Source organism: Balaenoptera borealis, assembly GCF_965194805.1.
Source record: "Balaenoptera borealis genome assembly, chromosome: 1".
NCBI lineage: Eukaryota > Metazoa > Chordata > Mammalia > Artiodactyla > Balaenopteridae > Balaenoptera > Balaenoptera borealis.
The window spans coordinates 24753232-24774028 of NC_138860.1; the positions used below are offsets into that span (position 1 = coordinate 24753232).

At 36.5% G+C, this 20797-nt stretch overlaps 1 protein-coding gene across 1 annotated transcript in view; it reads right to left on the reverse strand.

The window, feature by feature from the left end:
- The window catches only part of LOC309614309 (serine/threonine-protein kinase MRCK alpha-like), a gene marked incomplete at its 5' end in the record, with an annotated part of 89035 nt that overhangs the window by 54472 nt on the left and 13766 nt on the right, over window positions 1–20797 (reverse strand). The window contains 5 exons of the mRNA XM_082362494.1: window positions 4950–4997; window positions 6068–6144; window positions 8499–8590; window positions 10069–10217; window positions 10646–10751. Coding sequence (XP_082218620.1) covers window positions 4950–4997; window positions 6068–6144; window positions 8499–8590; window positions 10069–10217; window positions 10646–10751 — 472 coding nt within the window. The remainder of the gene's footprint in view (window positions 1–4949; window positions 4998–6067; window positions 6145–8498; window positions 8591–10068; window positions 10218–10645; window positions 10752–20797) is intronic.

Genomic DNA, 20797 nt, shown 5'->3' on the forward strand with positions numbered 1-20797 from the left:
TGTTTATATTTTCAATAGAAAAGAGCAAATTACACTTTCCTGATGGTGTCATTAGAGGAAAACACACACACTCTTATACATACCCACACATACCACGGTTTTCTATAAACACTGAAACTGATTTCATAGCAAGCACTGGAAACCAGTACATTTTCTTAATATGCAATCATATACCTTTTTATATCTAGGTCTATAAATTGCCACCAGAACTTTAAGGCTGATTATGGAAGGTAAGCACGGTAAGCAGAAACCAAAAGAAGTAATTTATCTTGTGGACGCAGAATTTGGCTAATAGATTTTAAGGTTCAGTTAATGAATGCCAGAGGTCTTATTTAATAAAATACCGAAGAGGTAAAAGACTATGTAGTCATGGTTCTTTCCTCTAGTTACCCAAATATATTATTGATATAATATATGATATATAATATACAATATAACATACTACCTAAACTAGAGAAGAATTGTATATGCCAATCTTCTGAAATGTGAGAGTTTCAAGTCAGGTTGTGCTTAACATGTGGAAGTTTTAAAAAACAAGTATTAAAGGAGGAAATTATAGAAATATCATAATTTCTCAGAAGGATCTAGGCCTAGCTTTGGTCATAGGATTAAAAACTCTTTACAACGCATGTTTTAGAAATTTGTCTTCCATTGATTCTCACGTGTGATCGACTTTTCCCAGATACAGCTAAACCTATGCTGCCAAGCCCAGATTTCTATGATTGGTTATGACAGAATATGAAAGAACCTAGGAGGGAGAACAATGTTAAAGGCAAGACATAAATGAAGGAATCTAGGAGCCAGGACTGAAATTAAATATTTTGGGACATCTTAGTAAGCTTCTATATGAGGCCAAAAGCAAGAGTAGAACTCAGCTTGCCAATGCTCCCAGGCTACTCTTCTCTTAATATGCCAGAATGCAAGAAAAGAACACGATACTAGGAGTACTGGACAGTTGGACTAAAGGTACTATCTCTATTCCTTTATGTCTGACCTTTATATTCTAGAGCTTTCATTCCTTGATTTACTCTTTTCCTCAGTACACTAGAGTAAGACAACCTCCAAAAAGCAAGCTGATACATTCGCATTTGCCAGATGAATGGGCAAATTCCATTTTTGTGAACTTAGGCTAAATGAACAGAGTACAGAACTGTAATTTAATAAAACTCAAAACTTACCTAGCATGTGTTTCATATATATGACAATACGTTTATCAAATATAAACAGCAACTCATTCATTTATATAACTATAACTAGTATTCCTTGAATATAGTCAAGTCAAGCATTTTGGGGGTTCACTTGAGAAGGAGAAAATGAACTGAACAGAATGGGAGGTTCCTGTAAGCTTAGTCTGATGATCCCTGGATCTGCTATCATGGGAATGAAGGGAGCAGATGGGGGAAAACCTAAGCTGCTGAGCTCCATTTCCTCCCCCCACCTGCAACCTGCAGGACGACGCTGGGCCTAATATGCAGTATCACAGGCAGTCTAGGATTGGGCACGTGGGGTTGAGAAGAAAGATGAGGGTAAAAGAGGAAATAATTTCCACAGCAGAAGGGATCCTGGTATCTGTTCGACTGCTATCTCAATAACTCACATGGGAGTGCCTTACCCAAGGGACCACTAATCAAAATGGTCTCAGTTTCTTTCAAAATTAACTCACCCCCCCCCTTTTATCTGCCCTAAAGAATGCCATGTAACCCTTTTGTCAACACTTCCCTATTACTCCAAAGACTGAGAATTCTAAAAAGTCACTCTCACTAATGGGAGAGTAACCTATCTACTAGTGGGAGTGCTGTGGTAAATAATTACTGAAACCACTGGACTAAAGATATTCTACGGTTCTCTTCTCCTTGAAAAGTCTATTATTCTACAGGTAGAAAACTCCAAACGCTGAGTTACAGAAACAGAATGTTGAGAATGTATTCTGCTGTGCCTGAGTCAGAGGGAAGGAGGGACTGGTGTTACATATACTCTTTCTCTTCTGTCAAGAGCTGTCTAAACAGTGTAACTTAAAAGGAAAGCATCTTGTTCCAAATGTCTTCCCATATTGCCCCAAATCCTAGCATTCATCCGAATTTTGAATAACAGGCAAAACATACTGAGGAAAAATTAGAGGTAGGAGAGTGATTAGGTGTACTGTTTAAGTAAAAGAATTATAGTTTTAATAGGCCTGTGTGGGAGGGTTAAGGAAAAAACTAGAAGGTAATTTTGGGGGAGGGGCGGCACTGGTGATAAAGCTCTGAAGAATTGGAGGGCAGTATGAGGGCACTAGGTTACTGGGGGCAGATGGAGAAGGTCAATGATGTGTGGACACAAAAGAAAACTTCATTTGTGCAATTTGGCTTAAAACTAACCTTATTCCCTCCTACACCTACAAATTCCACTGCAATTCAATTCCACTGCAATTCAATTCCCTCCTATACCTACAAATTCCACTGCAATTCAACATAATCTTTTTCTTTTCTATACCAATGAGATAGAAAACAGAAAAGAATGAGCAGAGGATGTGTCCTATGGATTAATTAAGAGACAGAGTCTACTTAGTATAGAGCGCAGTCGCATATTTTAAACCTCATGCACAACAACGTAACTAGTTTGGGCACAAAGAACAATCAAGATTTATTTTAATCCTTAAGAATCCACATGCCTAAGAGAAAGGAAGCTACAGAACTTGAGTTTTATACAAAACATCTTGGATGCTGAACCCAAGCATGCCAAAGATTGAATACCATGATTCAAAACAACATTCTATTATGACTTTGAAGGTGAAACGGATGATAATGCTGGGAAGGGTGGTCACAGTTACAAAGTAGGAAGAGAAATAAGAGGTCTATGCCATAAAATATGAATTAAGAATACAAAATAGTTTTTTAAATGGGAGGAGGTTACTGCTGGCCTTTGCCCTGACACGTAAAAATCATTTCCAGTGGTAATGTGATTCAACAGGAGGAAAGTATAGTGATGCACATTGGTGGTAAGTGGAAGGCTGAGTGGTGAAGAGCTAAGAAAGTACTTAAGTGAAATTGAACTTGTGGACAAGAAAGGAAGCTAAAGAGAACACAGCAATGGAGGGGAACTGGTCTATTAAGAGTAAGGAAATAATAACCAATATTATTGAGGGTATTACATATGCTGTTTCTTTAAATTCTCAAACAACCTTATGAGATTAATACTATTATTATCCTTGTTTGTCTGATGAGCAAACCAGTGCATAGAAAGGTTAGATAACTTGCTCCTAATTATATACCTAGAAAGTGGCAGAGGCAGGATTTGAATCAACTTAAGTGCTTAAGCAATAAATTGAGAGGAAAGTGCTTAGGAAGCAAATGAGAGAAAAACCACGCCCTTGAAGAGCGTGGAGCCTGAATCATAAAGATTCAGCAGCCTTTGTGAACTTAGTTTCGGTTTACTTTATAATAGGAGTTCCTCTGTGCTACTTTACAATTTACATGTATGTCTGAACTGTATCTATGCTGGGTAATAGTGGGTGAAGGGTAAGAAAGGGTACTTCTGGAGGAAAAGTAAAAGTGGGAAAAAGACACTACAGCTGGATGGTGGCAGAAGACAGCATATGAGAGCAGAGATGAGATAGGAGTGGGCTGAGATGTGCTTCTGCTGAGAAGAACTAACCTATTTACCAAAATACATACTACTCCTGTGTTGTACATTCAAAGATTTTTGTGGGAGAAAAAGGGATGTAGAGAAGAGTTTATTAGAAAGAAAAATGAAAATGGTCTTCTAGGAGAAAGGACAATTAAAATATTTGTTCAAACTTCCTTCCCATTCTTTTTAAGGTGAATGTTATCTGTATGGAAATACCATACTGAGTATTTTAGAATAGTAAAATATACATCAGATTATAACATCAAATATTATTGTACATCAAGAGTTCTCTTTTTATCACACTGCAGAATTACCTAGTTTAATTATTTGTCTCAAGAATAATAAAATAGTTTCCATTTAGAATGGAAAGGTGCACACTTTGGTATAAATATTTCAAAGAAATAAAAAATCACTTAAAAATATAGATCAGGAGTTTTCTTTAGTAGAAAATTATGCTTAATACTCTCCTCAATATAAGAATTATATTTAACAATACACAAAAAATAAAACATTTAAAGAATTTCCCCTGGTTTAAAAATAGTTATATGCACAATATTTGCATTTGAACCCATTTTATTTCCAAATTTCTGTAAAGATAGAATGTTCAACAGGATAATACAATGCTTTACAACAAGAATTATTGTGCCATTTAATGTGGATTAGCGAGAACGTATATGTCAGGTATTTCTGTAAAGAGAGGAACACTATACATTAGGAACTTCTAAATTATTAAATCTATACAATTAATTTAAGAGAGAAAATGATAATGCAGTCAATTTATAGTGAATATAGTGCATCTATTAACTAAAATCATTTTTTACATTAGAAGAGAAATTCTGTCAGCATTAAAAATTGATCTGTACTCAATTATTGTGTTATGATAAAATCTACTGGAAGAGTTAATAAAACGTGTCACTTGTTCTGATTATACCACCAGAGGTTTACTTTTAACTAACATATAAACTAAATAGTAAAGTGCTGAAAAGAAAAGGGGAATGTGAAATAGAAATTGCCATGAAAAACAAAAAGGAGCAATTATTTATATCTATGTATCTATAGTGACAATAATCAAATAAGCATTCCAGTCTTCAGAATTGTTGCAAAGAATGGAACTATAGAGATTCTCTGATGGACAACACATTTTTAAAAGTACATTTTTACGTTATTATATTTAATAATGATAACTCTTCATTGTATTTAAAGTAAGAAAGAAGCACGTTTTGGCTCGCAAATTATCAAGTGTGATATTTCTAAAACTGACTGCATTACTAGGTAAATTCTTCATATCAATTCACTGATCTCTTTTACTGAAGGATGCATTGGTTTGAAAATCAAAGACTTACGTCATCCAAAAAATCAATCAGTGAAGATGAGGAAGAAGAAAAGGAATCCTATTTAACGAATACAGCAATAAAAAAATAGAAAATATGGATGAAGCAATTTAATAAGAACAAATAATAAATCAAAAATTTTGTAAAACAGTTGAAAGGCAAATGACATTAATTCAAATAAATAAATGAGAAAAGCAGTCACTGTCATTGTTTCTCAAGAAACGTAGAATTTCATTAATTACTTTTTAAAGTGTGATTCTTTTTTCCTTTCCCAAAAGAATGAAATACAATTCATATACTGTGCTCAAAATGTATTAAGCTGAAGCTCATTAATAATCAAATTAAATGGAAGCACTCCAGAAGGTAACAACTAAAAGTAAGCAACAGAATCTCTGCCTCTAATTGTTCCTGCTAGAATGTAAGCTTCTTGAGGGGCAGGACTTCGTCAATTTGGTCACTACTGTATCTCCAGCACCTAGAACAGTGCCTTGCACAGAGACATACGATTATTTGTTGATTAAGATATAATCACTAACTTAAATTTTCTGACATAAAAATATACTTCATATCTTAATTTTTTTTTCTAGCAAAGAATTTAAGTACCAAAGAACGACAGAGTCACATAATCACTATTTCATTATAATGGAGTGTGCCAAATAAACTCTATGTAATACTTTTAACAGAAAGCATTCTTTTGGTATACTTCTAAAAAACTGAATTGATTTGGAACTAGAACCAGCATTGCCCTATTGTGAGCTCTGATATTTTCACTTGTTTTTTTACTGTGGCTCTATGCTTTGGAGAAAAAAGAAAAGTGTCAAAATTATTTAAAGTTAGGATTTGTTCTGCACTTACTGTTCCTCAGGGAAAGAGATGAAATTTCTTTTAAATCTTATCAACGACCCTCTTATTTAGCTCTTTCTTAGATTTTTCTTAAACACAAGAAGAGTTTATGATTAAAGTTTCCATAACATTGCAGAACATATTCCTTTCCTAATACGTTTTTGTGTATATAAGATTCTAGGTCCTCTTATATGGGATGCAGTAAAAGTTTTATTGCAAATAAATTTTAAATCACAAAGTAAATTTTAAATTGACTGCAGAGGATATATGAAAAGTTTAATACTTACTTCAAATTGATCCAGAGCATCGGTAGGCGTATTCAAAAATGCCAAGAAAGAATGCTGTGAGTCTTGGTGCTCTATACCTAGAAGACAGCAGCAACTTTTTTTAAAACTAGAACAATTAAGACTAATTTTCATGGATAACCTTTCCTGTCTGAATCTATTAAAAAGCTGCTCGCAAACTACTGTATTTTAAAACCAATTAATATCACTAACTCCACATACTTAAAAAACTAAAATACATTAGTGTTTCTTGGAATATCACTCAATAGTTAAATTACATCAGACTCCATGAAATACTTGTTTCTTGACTTACTTGAGTTCCTGAATTTCTTTTCCTATACAGTACACTGTAAGAAGCACATTAAATGTTTTGGTACTCTTGAGAAAATTTTTAAAATAGAACCCTCGTTATGCCTGATTTTTCTAAGGTAATTTATCACCAAACAAGGTTTCCTTTCTGAAATACTCTCATCAAGCATATAGTATATATTAATATAAATAATCTTTTATTAAAAAATGCAGTGATACCACAAACTTATTTAATTATGAAAAAACTTTTGCTAAGGCCTCAATCTGATTTCATTTACTGTTTTATTGACAAAAATTGCATGAAATTAAAAAATTTTGTCTGGGAAAAACTAGGGTTGGAGAATGAGGACTCCAAACCCTAGCTTTTCTCAGACAAATTAAAAAAATTTCACGCATACCTCTTGGCTATGGCATTAACTTTAAATACATGATTTCCAAATTAATTCTTAAAATACACATAATGATAAATACTAGGGAGGAAAAGGAGAAACAACCAAAACACATTTTTGATCTCCATATCTTTTAAGGAACTGATATCAACTGATAACAAATTATGTGCTTTTTGAATGACTCTCTAATAGTATACCATAGTTGCCAGATAAGGCAGTATGTTCAGAAATTCATTCCATCAATGAATATTTATTGAAAGCCTTTTATTTGCCAAACCCTGTCTAGATACTGGATATATAATAATAAATAAAGCAGGAAAACAAAATCCTTGTCCTCATTATATAAACATTACATTGTATTATTTAAGTAGACTATTATCTTACAACATATAGTGAAATTTTATTATTCTGCAACGTTCAAATTCCAAATAAAAAGCCATACCCATAGGTTAGTCTGCAATGGGATAAACGATTTCTTCTTTTGCAAGTTTAAATCTACTTTAAAATGATGCAATCAATGCCAACTGGTGTGTTACAGTAAGTCATACTCTTCACTGGTCTCTTTTCTATATAAATTGCCTTTAGGGCCACAGGTCCTCCATGTCTTATATATTCTTTTTGCTCTGCTCACTAAATCATGCAGCTCCTTCCACTCTTCATACATGAAAATTAAGCTTGATTCTCATTTTAGCATGATGCTTTGTACTCCTAATCTGAGTTCCTAATTCACTTTTTCTGGGTTCCTTCCTTCCTTCTTGTTCACTAGGAAATTCAATCAACAAAAATTTATTGAACATCTACTACTTTTAATGGCTTTTTCATGTTAACTCCTTTGTGTGATTACCCTCTTTCCTCCACAATTTTAAAAGCAGATGCGGAGACCCAACCAGCTTTACGTCGCTGTGTGTCACAGGACAGGGAAATGATAAGGCGGCACATAAGTACAACATAGAGCCAATTAACTAGTTCAGTATTCAGTCAGGAATACTGTCAGGAAAATGAATTTCTAACAGCTATATATAAGAGATCCTTTCATTAAGATAATAACATCCTGAATTTTAAAAAATTAAATCTTCACATTCTTAATGCCCATGTTATGGAAAGAACGTTGAAGTTCACGTCATAAAGCTACCAAGCACTCTGAGTTACTTTTTACATTAATGAAAAAATGCTCAAGTAATGTTTTCAAGAAAATGGGAATAAATCCTGGAAAATCCCACAGGGCAAACAATTTGAGTATCAAACATGGAAGAAGACACCGAAATGCCCAAATAATTCTTTGTCATTGAATTGCCTTTCTAATACTGGATTAGGTTAATCTTTAGTTATTTCATACATTATTTCGTCAACTACCCTGAGAGTGAATCCCCTATAACATTTGAGAATAGTATAAAGTATATGATAAAAACAAGTTTTTCCAATCACAAAAATATTGTTCATGATATAGTCCATGGTCCTGAAAAAACAGTCAAATTTATGGCAAAGTGAGTTTTCTGTTAAGAAATCTTTAAACAACGTGTATCAAGTAAAACAAAATGACTCAGGAGACTTGTCTACCAAATATGTGCGTGTGTGTGTGTGTGTGTGTGCGCCATATACACATACATCTATAAATGAGTGCCAGAATTGTGTATGTGAACAATTCTCCTGCCTACACAATAGGCTGATTCTTATATAATAAAATGCATTCATGACAGAACATTAAGTCCTCGTTGATGCAAAACACATTCCCATACCCTTTTCAGATCTAAGCTCTTCAGTGTCCTTTATCAGTTGTTCAATTTCTGATAGTAGTTCCAAGTTCTTCTTCTCTGAATCTTTTAGTTTACTTAAGGGAAAAAAAGGAAAAATGTCATTATTTATATTGTTGGTTAGTGAGCCATCATGTATGTAGTTGAACTTAATTGGTTTAAATGTCAGTCATGATAATGTAGGGAACTGAAAACTACTGCAGGAAGGACAAACCTAGCCTGTCATCTACTCTTGCGTAAATAAAGATTTACTGGAACACAGTCAGGCTCATTCATTTATATGCTGTCTGTGGCTGCTTTTGTACTCAACAGCAGAGTTGAGCAGACAGAAACTATATGGTTTACAAGCCCTAAAGTATTTATTATCTTTCCTTTTATAGAAAAGTTGCTGGCTCTGAGCTACATTATTAAATTAAAAAATGTCATAAAATCAAAGGTTAATTTTAGAATTCTGTTAGACTTCTTTCATAGAGAACCATGAAAGTGACTAAATATATAATTTTCAGTTTGACTCACATTCCTGATTTATGAACAAATGTGTAAATTTATATGTCCTAAGCATAAGCAGAAAGATCACATTTATTCCAAATTACGATACAGAGAATGACATTTAGCAGTTCTTTACGTTGGGATCAATTCATATTATCCAAAAACAATTTTTTTCCATTTTCAATGTTACACTAGCACATTTCAGTAAAGCATAATTAATTTATGATTGGATAATTCATAGCAAGAATTTATAATTCAACTGGGGTGCTTCATACCATTAAAAACCGCATTTATGGGACTGTATTTCTTTTCATGACTGAATGCCTTTGCAACATTTAGTATTCTGAGCACCAAATGGATTTTTCTATTTATATTTTGATTTGTAACATGAACTTTCTACTGTCCCTCTGTATCACCTTATTCCTCTATAACTTATTCTTGAACCAATCTAATTACGAGTTTCCTTTTATCATTTATTTATTCTGAGTATGATTTATTCTACTGTTGTGGTAAGAATGGAGGGAATGTATCCATTAGCTAACTGTCCTGGACCTGTGGGCGATACACTTTTTTTAATACATAACATGAAAGAAAGGATAATTTAAGTATATTCTACCTTTATGAAATTTACCATCACTCGAAACTTCATGTGTAAAAAGATCTATGGTAGAGGCCAGAATTTTCAGATGACTATATTTTGTTCTGACTCTATGCTGCAATTTTAGACTAATGTGCTATTCTTGAACAAAAGATTATTTTGGATTTAATGGAATAAAATTTGAGAGTGAATTTTACAAATAAGGGGATAAGTAAATAACAGAATATTAATTAGTACTATTAATTCCACTTTAAGGACAAGTCAGATAGAAACAAAGCTGTATTAAAATTGCATCACTGCACACAAGGCCTAAAATCATCAATTCATTTTCAAATATTCATAGTTTTTTTCTGGTCATCACTTAAAAAAAAAAGGGGGTAGGTAGGAAACTAAACGTGTAACTTCTCTCCAGATACTTTTGGACCAAATTAGAAATCACTCTAGTGGGACTATATTATTCAGTCTTACCGTTCTGTTATGATGTTAGACGCTTTAACTTTATTCAGCTCTTCTTGGATGGCCTGCTTAGCTCTTATTTCTGCATCCAGAGCTGACTGCAACTCCAGTCTAGCCGACATATCCAGTTTTGCAAAACGACGCATTTTCCAGGGCATATCCTATGAAATAATATGACTGAGGTTTTAGCTCCATTCGATTTTATTTTTAACATTTAAATTTAGTAATATAAGTGAATTTGGAAACTACTTAAAAGAACTATCTTTCCCTAATTAAAGAATTAAAGAGAACTATTACTTGTGAAAATATATTATTTTTCATTAAATTCAGAAATAACTGTAGACTCACATTATAAATGCATTTATTTTTTATGGTTATTACCATTAATGGCTAGCCACACAAATTATAGTTAAGCAGCTATGTATTATAATTTCCTAAACTGGAAAAACATTGAATGATTTCTCATGAAAATCTTTACAGTAGGCAAAGCCTAGACAAACTGATGTAAGCACTCAGATTTATTACAGTGTTTTCTGAGCCTTCCCACCGACTAATATAATAAGCCTGCTTGCTAAATGGCAGAGCTTACTGTTGCTCGGGTACCCAAGCTGGAGTTTCTTAAAGCTTCCAATTCTTCAGTCATTTTAGAAGCTAAGGCCTGAAGATATCCTCGTGCATCCTTTTCATCACTGACCCTAGAATATATGCAAATAAAGACAGAGATCAAGTACCAAAGTAAAATAGAAAACTTCAGTGAGATATATATTATTTTAAAGCATCATAAAGAAATAAGTGAAAAGTGACAGAAATTTGAAGATGTTCTTAATATCTTCTTTTAAAAGTCTACCACAGTACTACTATCTGTCAAAAAGTGGGAAATGGTTTACTGAACTGTTCAGTTATTTACAGATAAAGGTGGCCACGTTTAGGAAGGTCCAAATTATACATATCTGATAAATCAGTAAAACTCACCCTTGAGCCACGGAATTAATACTCTTTTAATCTAACATTAAACATACACACACACACACACACACACACACATACACTCACATGACTTCTAAAGAATAAGATTTCTTATTAATTAGATTCCATTTTTTATCTAATGAAAACACAATACACCCTTCTTAAAACTGAAGTACACTAAATTTAGAAAGTTTAAAGTATAATATTCTGTAAAAAAAAAATTCTGTGTTGTAATAAAGCTCTCTTGTTTTCTAAAGTGGTCAATGATATAACAAAGAGAAAAGATTAAAGTCTACTGAAACTCAGTTTCTACACCCCCCCCCCGCCCCCGCCCCCGCCCTGCCCCGCCCCAGCAGCGCCCCAAGGCACGTGGGATCTTAGTTCCCGGACCAGGGATCAAACCAGGGCCCCCAGCAGTGGAAGCAGGGGAAGCGTGGAGTCCTAAACACTGGCCAGCCAGGGAATTCCCGAAACTCAGTTTCTATTTACTATTTTAAGGCTATCTTGCTGATGTAATTATATGATTTTAGAGAGAAATGTTTTCAAATTCTATTCAATAAAATTCAGGTCATTGAATAGCCATGAGGAAAGTATATTTCAGGTAAATCAATATGTATCTGTGATGCATACAGCAGACAAGTTTAAATCTTGAGGCTTGATTCAGCATCTGTTACAATTTAAACTCCTGAGGAGTTAAATTCATTTGTCTACCTACATATCACTCCATATCTACATCTTAAAGAGGCCCTTTAAAAGGGGTTTGATCCCTTCTTCTCTCAGATGGGAAAGTGCTTTGGAGGACAATCAAAAGAATAAAGGAGCAAATAAAATCACTGTTAAGAAGTTGCCCACTCTAGTGATAGTAACATATTTGTAGGCTCTACATACATGTATATATGTTCATAGCCTTTTAAAGTGGCTTAAGAAAATATTAAGAAAGTTTGTGTACTTGGATGCTGTTTCCTTCTAAAATTCTTTAACTTTCGACACCACAAGTGACCACAATCTTTTAATTTAATCACCTAATCTATAACAAAAAGAATAAATATAGATGGGGGAAGATTGTTTTTCCTCCAAAGACATTTTTTATTTTCCTCTAAAGACACTCACAGAGTAGCAATTAAGAAAACTATACTACCATTTAACCAGGCTAATAGGCCTCAGCCAGTGCTGGTTTAGTATCTATCATAGCTCAGAGATCTTGGCTTATGCACATTTCCAGGAACCTATGAAATCCAGTGTGTTTTATTCACTTTGGAAATCAAATAACTTCATGTAAATTGCTATAATGTTGTTTGAAATATTATATAAAAAACAATACCTTCTAACTTTGCTGTTTATTTACATCTTGAATACACTCATATTCCCTTACCACAGTGGTCTTCCACTAATTCTCAACTTTTGATTAAACCTATGTCTATTTTTCCTGGCTACAAAAAATTACTGATGGGAAGGGTGATGAAAAAAGAAAAAAAAAAAGACTCGGTCAACTACACCCTAATGCCATTTAAGTTCCACTAGGCCCTAGGTCTTGCACAACAATTCCTTTTCATAATCATTGTCTACTTCCAACCTAAATCTTAAAAACATTGCACTTTCCCCAGCCCCAACACCATCTCTTGCCGCTTCCTTCTAGGCCATCTGGTTAAGCTTACACTACTCATTCTCTTAACTTTTTTTCTTTTAAACAGTTTTAGGAGGAGCTTCAAGATGGCAGAAGAGTAAGACGTGGAGATCACCTTCCTCCCCACAGATACATCTGAAATACATCTACATGTGAAACAACTCCTACAGAACACCTACCGAACGCTAGCAGAAGACCTCAGACCTCCCAAAAGGCAAGAAACTCCCCACGTACCTGGGTAGGGCAAAAGAAAAAAGAAAACACAGAGACAAAAGAATAGGGATGGGACCTGCACCAGTGGGAGGGAGCTGTGAAGGAGGAAAGGTTTCCACACACTAGGCAGCCCCTTCGCGGGCTGAGACTGCGGGGGGCGGAGGGGGGAAGCTTCGGAGCCGCGGAGGAGAGCACGGCCACAGGGGTGCGGAGGGCAAAGCAGAGAAATTCCCGCACAGAGGATCGGCGCCGAGCAGCACTCACCAGCCCGAGGCTTGTCTGCTCACCCGCTGGGACGTGCGGTGGCTGGGAGCTGAGGCTCGGGCTCCGGAGGTCAGATCCCAGGGAGGGGACTGGGGTTGGCTGCGTGAACACAGCCTGAAGGGGCTAGTGCGCCATGGCTAGCTGGGAGGGAGTCCGGGAAAAGGTCGGGAGCTGCCGAACAGGCAAGAGACTTTTTCTTGCCTCTTTGTTTCCTGGTGTGTGAGGAGAGGGGATTAAGAGCACCGCTTAAAGGAGCTCCAGAGACGGGAGCGAGCCACGGCTGTCAGCGCGGACCCCAGAGACGGGCATGAGACGCTAAGCCTGCTGCTGCCGCCACCAAAAAGCCTGTGTGCAAGCACAGGGCACTGTCCACACCGCCCCTCCCAGGAGCCTGTGCAGCCCGCCACTGCCAGGGTCCCGTGATCCAGGGACAACTTCCCTGGGAGAACGCACGGCACGCCTCAGGCTGGTGCAACGTCATGCCAGCCTCTGCCACCGCAGGCTCGCCGCACATCCGTACCCCTCCCTCCCCGCGGCCTGAGTGAGCCAGAGCCACCGAATCAGCTGCTCCTTTAACCCCGTCCTGTCTGAGCAAAGAACAGACGCCCTCATGTGACCTACACGCAGATGTGGGTCCAATCCAAAGCTGAACCCCAGGAGCTGTGTGAACAAAGAAGAGAAAGGGAAATCTCTCCCAGCAGCCTCAGGAGCAGCGGATTATATCTCCACAATCAACTTGATGTACCCTGCATCTGTGGAATACCTGCATAGACAATGAATCATCCCAAATTGAAGAGGTGGACTTCGGGAGCAACGATATATATATATTTTTTCCCTTTTTCTCTTTTTGTGAATGTGTATGTGTATGCTTCTGTGTGTGATTTTGTCTGTATAGCTTTGCTTTTACCATTTGTCCTAGGGTTCTGTCTTTTTTTTTTTTTTTTAGCATAGGGTTTAGCACTTGTTATCATTGGTGGATTTGTTTTTTGGTTTGGTTGCTCTCTTCTTTCTTTCTTTTTTTTACTACCTTAAAACATTTTTTTTAATAATTATTTTTATTTTTTACTTTAATAACTTTATTTTATTTTATTTTATCTTCTTTCTTTCTTTCTTTTTTTTCTCCCTTTTACTCTGAGCCATGTGGAAGACAGGCTCTTGGTGCTCCAGCCAGGCGTCAGGGCTGTGCCTTTGAGGTGGGAGAGCCAAGTTCAGGACACTGGTCCACAAGAGACCTCCCTGCTCCACGTAATATCAAACGGCGAAAATCTCCCAGAGATCTCCATCTCAACGCCAAGACCCAGCTCCACTCAACGACCAGCAAGCTACAGTGCTGGACACCCTATGACAAACAACTAGCAAGACAGGAACACAACCCCATCCATTAGCAGAGAGGCTGCCTAAAATCATAATAAGGCCACAGACACCCCAAAACACACCACCAGATGTGGACCTGCCCACCAGAAAGACAAGATCCAGCCTCATCCACCAGAACACAAGCACTAGTCCCCTCCATCAGGAAGCCTACACAACCCACAGAACCAACCTTAGCCACTGGGGACAGACACCAAAAACAAGGGGAACTACGAACCTGCAGCCTGCGAAAAGGAGACCCCAAACACAGTAAGTTAAGCAAAATGAGAAGACAGAGAAACACACCGCAGATGAAGGAGCAAGGCAAAAACCCACCAGACCTAACAAATGAAGAGGAAATAGGCAGTCTACCTGTAAAAGAATTCAGAATAATGATAGTAAAGATGATCCAAAATCTTGGAAATAGAATGGAGAAAATACAAGAAACGGTTAACAAGGACTTAGAAGAACTAAAGAACAAAAAAACAGTGATGAACAACACAATAAATGAAATTAAAAATTCTCTAGAAGGGATCAATAGCAGAATAACTGAGGCAGAAGAACGGTAAGTGACCTGGAAGATAAAATAGTGGAAATAACTACTGCAGAGCAGAATAAAGAAAAAAGAATGAAAAGAATTGAGGACAGTCTCAGAGACCTCTGGGACAACATTAAATGCACCAACATTCGAATTATAGGGGTCCCAGAAGAAGAAGAGAAAAAAAAGGGACTGAGAAAATATTTGAAGAGATTATAGTTGAAAACGTCCCTAATCTGGGAAAGGAAATAGTTAATCAAGTCGAGGAAGCACAGAGAGTCCCATACAGGATAAATGCAAGGAGAAACACACCAAGACACATATTAATCAAACTATCAAAAATTAAATACACAGAAAAAATATTAAAAGCAGCAAGGGAAAAATAACACACAAGGAAATCCCCATAAGGTTAACAGCTGATCTTTCAGCAGAAACTCTGCAAGCCAGAAGGGAGTGGCAGGACATATTTAAAGTGATGAAGGAGAAAAACCTACAACCAAGATTACTCTACACAGCAAGGATCTCATTCAGATTTGACAGAGAAATTAAAAGCTTTACAGACAAGCAAAAGCTAAGAGAATTCAGCACCACCAAACCAGCTTTCCAGCAAACGCTAAAGGATCTTCTCTAGGCAGGAAACAGAAGAGAAGGAAAAGACCTACAATAACAAACCCAGAACAATTAAGAAAATGGTAATAGGAAGATACATATCGATAATTACCTTAAATGTAAATGGATTAAATGCTCCAACCGAAAGACACAGACTGGCTAAATGGATACAAAAACAAGACCCATATATATGCTGTCTACAACAGACCCACTTCAGACCTAGGGACACATACAGACTGAAAGTGAAGGGATGGAAAAAGATATTCCATGCAAATGGAAATCAAAAGAAAGCTGGAGTAGCAATTCTCATATCAGGCAAAATAGACTTTAAAATGAAGACTATTCCAACATAGCAGCACCTCAATACATAATGCAAATACTAACAGCCATAAAAGGGGAAATCAACAGTAACACAATCATAGTAGGGGACTTTAACACCCCACTTTCACCCATGGACAGATCATCCAAAATGAAAATAAATAAGGAAACACAAGCTTTAAATGATACACTAAAGAAGATGGACTTAATTGATATTTATAGGACATTCCATCCAAAACCAACAAGTGCTCATGGAACATTCTCCAGGATAGATCATATCTTGGGTCAGAAACCAAGCCTTGGTAAATTTAAGAAAATTGAAATCATATCAAGTATCTTTTCCAACCACAATGCTATGAGACTAGATATCAATTACAGGAAAAAATCTGTAAAAAATACAAACACATGGAGGCTAAACAATACACTACTTACTAACCAAGAGATCACTGAAGAAATCAAAGAAGAAATCAAAAAATACCTAAAAACAAATGACAATGAAAACACGATGACACAAAACCTATGGGATGCAGCAAAAGCAGTTCTAAGAGGGAAGTTTATAGAAATACAATCCTATCTTAAGAAACAAGAAACACCTCAAACAAACATCCTAACCTTACACCTAAAGCATTAGAGAAAGAAGAACAAAAAAACCCCCAAAGTTAGCAGAAGGAAAGAAATCATAAATATCAGATCTGAAATAAATGAAAAAGAAATGAAGGAAATGATAGCAAAGATCAGTAAAACTACAAGCTGGTTCTTCGAGAAGATAAACAAAATTGATAAACCATTAGCCAGACTCATCAAGAAAAAAAGGGAGACGACTCAAATGAATAGAATTCAAAATGAAAAAGGAGAAGTAACAACTGACACTGCAGAAATACAAAGGATCATGAGAGATTACTACAAGTGACTATATGTCAATAAAATGGAGAACCTGGAAGAAATGGACATATTCTTAGAAATGCACAACCTTCGGAGACTGAACCAGGAAGAAATATAAAATATAAACAGACTAATCACAAGCACTGAAATTGAAACTGTGATTAAAAACCTTCCAACGAACAAAAGCCCAGGACCAGATGGCTTCACAGGCGAATTCTATCAAACACTGATCCTTCTCAAACTCTTCCAAAATATAGCAGAGGGAGGAACACTCCCAAACTCATTCTATGAGGCCACCATCACCCTGATACCAAAACCAGACAAAGATGTCACAAAGAAAGAAAACTACAGGCCAATATCACTGATGAACATAGATGCAAAAATCCTCAACAAAATACTCGCAAACAGAATCCAACAGCACATTAAAAGGATCATACACCATGATCAAGTGGGGTTTATCCCAGGAATGCAAGGATTCTTCAATATACGCAAATCAATCAATGTGCTACACCATATTAACAAACTGAAGGAGAAAAACAATATGATCATCTCAATAGATGCAGAGAAAGCTTTTGGCAAAATTCAACAAACATTTATGATAAAAACCCTCCAGAAAGTAGGCATAGAGGGAACTTTCCTCAACATAATAAAGGCCATATATGACAAACCCACAGCCAACATCATCCTCAATGGTGAAAAACTGAAACCATTTCCTCTAAGATCAGGAACAAGACAAGGTTGCCCACTCTCACCATTATTATTCAACAGAATTTTGCAAGTTTTAGCCACAGCAATCAGAGAAGAAAAAGAAATAAAAGGAATCCAAATCGGAAAAGAAGTAAAGCTGTCACTGTTTGCAGATGACATGATAGTATACATTGAGAATCCTAAAGATGCTACCAGAAAACTACTAGAGCTAATCAATGAATTTGGTAAAGTAGCAGGATACAAAATTAATGCACAGAAATCTGTTGCATTCCTATACACTAATGATGAAAAATCTGAAAGAGAAATTAAGGAAACACTCCCATGTACGATTGCAACAAAAAGAATAAAATACCTAGGAATAAACTTACCTAAGGAGACAAAAGACCTGTATGCAGAAAATTATAGGACACTGATGAAAGAAATTAAAGATGATACAAATAGATGGAGAGATATACCATGTTGTTGGGTTGGAAGAATCAACATTATGAAAATGACTATACTACCCAAAGCAATCTACAGATTCAATGCAATCCCTATCACACTACCACTGGCATTTTTCACAGAACTAGAACAAAAAATTTCACAATTTGTATGGAAACACAAAAGACCCCAAATAGCCAAAGCAATCTTGAGAAAGAAAAACGGAGCTGGAGGAATCAGGCTCCCTGACTCCAGACTATACTACAAAGCTACAGTAATCAAGACAGTTTGGTACTGGCACAAAAAGAGAAATATAGATCAATGGAACAGGATAGAAAGCCCAGAGATAAACCCACACACATATGGTCACCTTATCTTTGATAAAGGAGGCAAGAGTATACAATGGAGAAAAGACAGCCTCTTCAGTAAGTGGTGCTGGGAAAACTGGACAGCTACATGTAATAGAATGAAATTAGAACACTCCCTAACACCATACATAAAAATACACTCAAAATGGATTAAAGACCTAAATGTAAGGCCAGACAGTATCAAACTCTTAGAGGAAAACATAGGCAGAACACTCTATGCTATAAATCACAGCAAGATCCTTTTGGACCCAGCTCCTAGAGAAATGGAAATAAAAACAAAAATAAACAAATGGGACCTAATGAAACTTAAAAGCTTTTGCACAGCAAAGGAAACCATAAACAAGACAAAAAGACAACCCTCAGAATGGGAGAAAATATTTGCAAATGAAGCCACTGACAAAGGATTAATCTCCAACATTTACAAGCAGCTCATGCAGCTCAATATCAAAAAAACCACCCAATCCAAAAATGGGCAGAAGACTTAAATAGACATTTCTCCAAAGAAGATATACAGATTGCCAAAAAACACATGAAAGAATGCTCAACATCATTAATCATTAGAGAAATGCAAATCAAAACTACAATGCGATATCATCTCACACCGGTCAGAATGGCCATCATCAAAAAATCTACAAACAATAAATGCTGGAGAGGGTGCGGAGAAAAGGGAACTCTCTTGCACTGTTGGTGGGAATGTAAATTGATACAGCCACTATGGAGAACAGTATGGAGGTTCCTTATAAAACTAAAAATAGAACTACCATACGACCCAGCAATCCCACTACTGGGCATATACCTTGAGAAAACCATAATTCAAAAAGAGCCATGTACCAAAATGTTCATCGCAGCTCTATTTACAATAGCCAGGACATGGAAGCAACCTAAGTGTCCATCAACAGATGAATGGATAAAGAAGATGTGGTACATATACACAATGGAATATTACTCAGCCATAAAAAGAAACGAAATTGAGTTATTTGTAGTGAGGTGGATGGACCTAGAGTTTGTCATATGGAGTGAAGTAAGTCAGACAGAGAAAAACAAATACTGTATGCTAACACATATATATGGAATCTAAAAAAAAAAAAAATGGTCATGAAGAACCTAGGGGCAAGATGGGAATAAAGACACAGACCTACTAGAGAATGGAGTTGAGGATACGGGGAGGGCGAAGGGTAAGCTGGGACAAAGTGAGAGAGTGGCATGGACATACCACTACCAAACGTTAAATAGATAGCTAGTGGGAAGCAGCCGCATAGCACAGGGAGATCAGCTCGGTGCTTTGTGTCCACCTAGAGGGGTAGGATAGGGAGGGTGGGAGGGAGGGAGACGCAAGAGGGAAGAGATATGGGGACATATGTAAATGTATAACTGATTCACTTTGTTATAAAGCAGAAACTAACACACCATTGTAAAGCAATTATACTCCAATAAAGACGTTTAAAAAAAAAAAAAACGGTTTTAGAGGCAAGTCTCTCATCTTTTCTTTGGCTAAGTCAAAATAATCAAGAAATATTTACTAAATACTGATTATTATGTAGGCATATTAGGAAGATTGATGAAGACATATAAGACATGGTCCTTAAAAAGTGTAGGAGTCAGCACAGACTTAGCGAACTTATGGTTACCACGGGAGAAGGGTCGGGGGAGGGATAGATTGGGAGTTTGGGACACTGCTATAATTAAAATAGATAACCAACAAGGACCTACTGTATAGCACAGGGAACTCTGCTAAATATTCTGTAATAACCTAAATGGGAAAAGAATTTGAAAAAGAATAGATACATATATATGTATAACTGAATCACTTTGCTGTACACTTGAGACTAACACAACATTGTTAATCAACTATACTCCAACATAAAATGAAAACTAAAAAAAAAGTTTGGGAGTCAGGACACATGCAGTAGAGTGATTAAGAACTTGATTCTTGGGCTTCCCTGGTGGCGCAGTGGTTGAGAATCTGCCTGCCAATGCAGGGGACATGGGTTCGAGCCCTGATCTGGGAAGATCCCACATGCCATGGAGCGACTAGGCCCGTGAGCCACAATTGCTGAGCCTGCGCGTCTGGAGCCTGTGCTCCGCAACAAGAGAGGCCGCGACAGTGAGAGGCCTGCGCACCGCGATGAAGAGTGGCCCCCGCTTGCCGCAACTAGAGAAAGCCCTCGCACAGAAACGAAGACCCAACACAGCCATAAATAAATAAATAAATAAATAAATAAATAAATAAATAAATAAATAAAAAGAACTTGATTCTTCAGTCATATAGAACTAGGTTCAAATCCTAGCTCACTGTTTAGCAGTTGTGTGTCTTTGGATAAGTCATTTACCCCCTCTAACTCTCTGTTATCTCAGTTATAAGATGGGAATAATAATAATACCTACCTCATAGGACTGTTGTGATAACTAAATGAGAAAACATGTGAATTTTCAGCCTAATGCCTACAACATACTATTTTTTAATCACTGTAAACTATTACT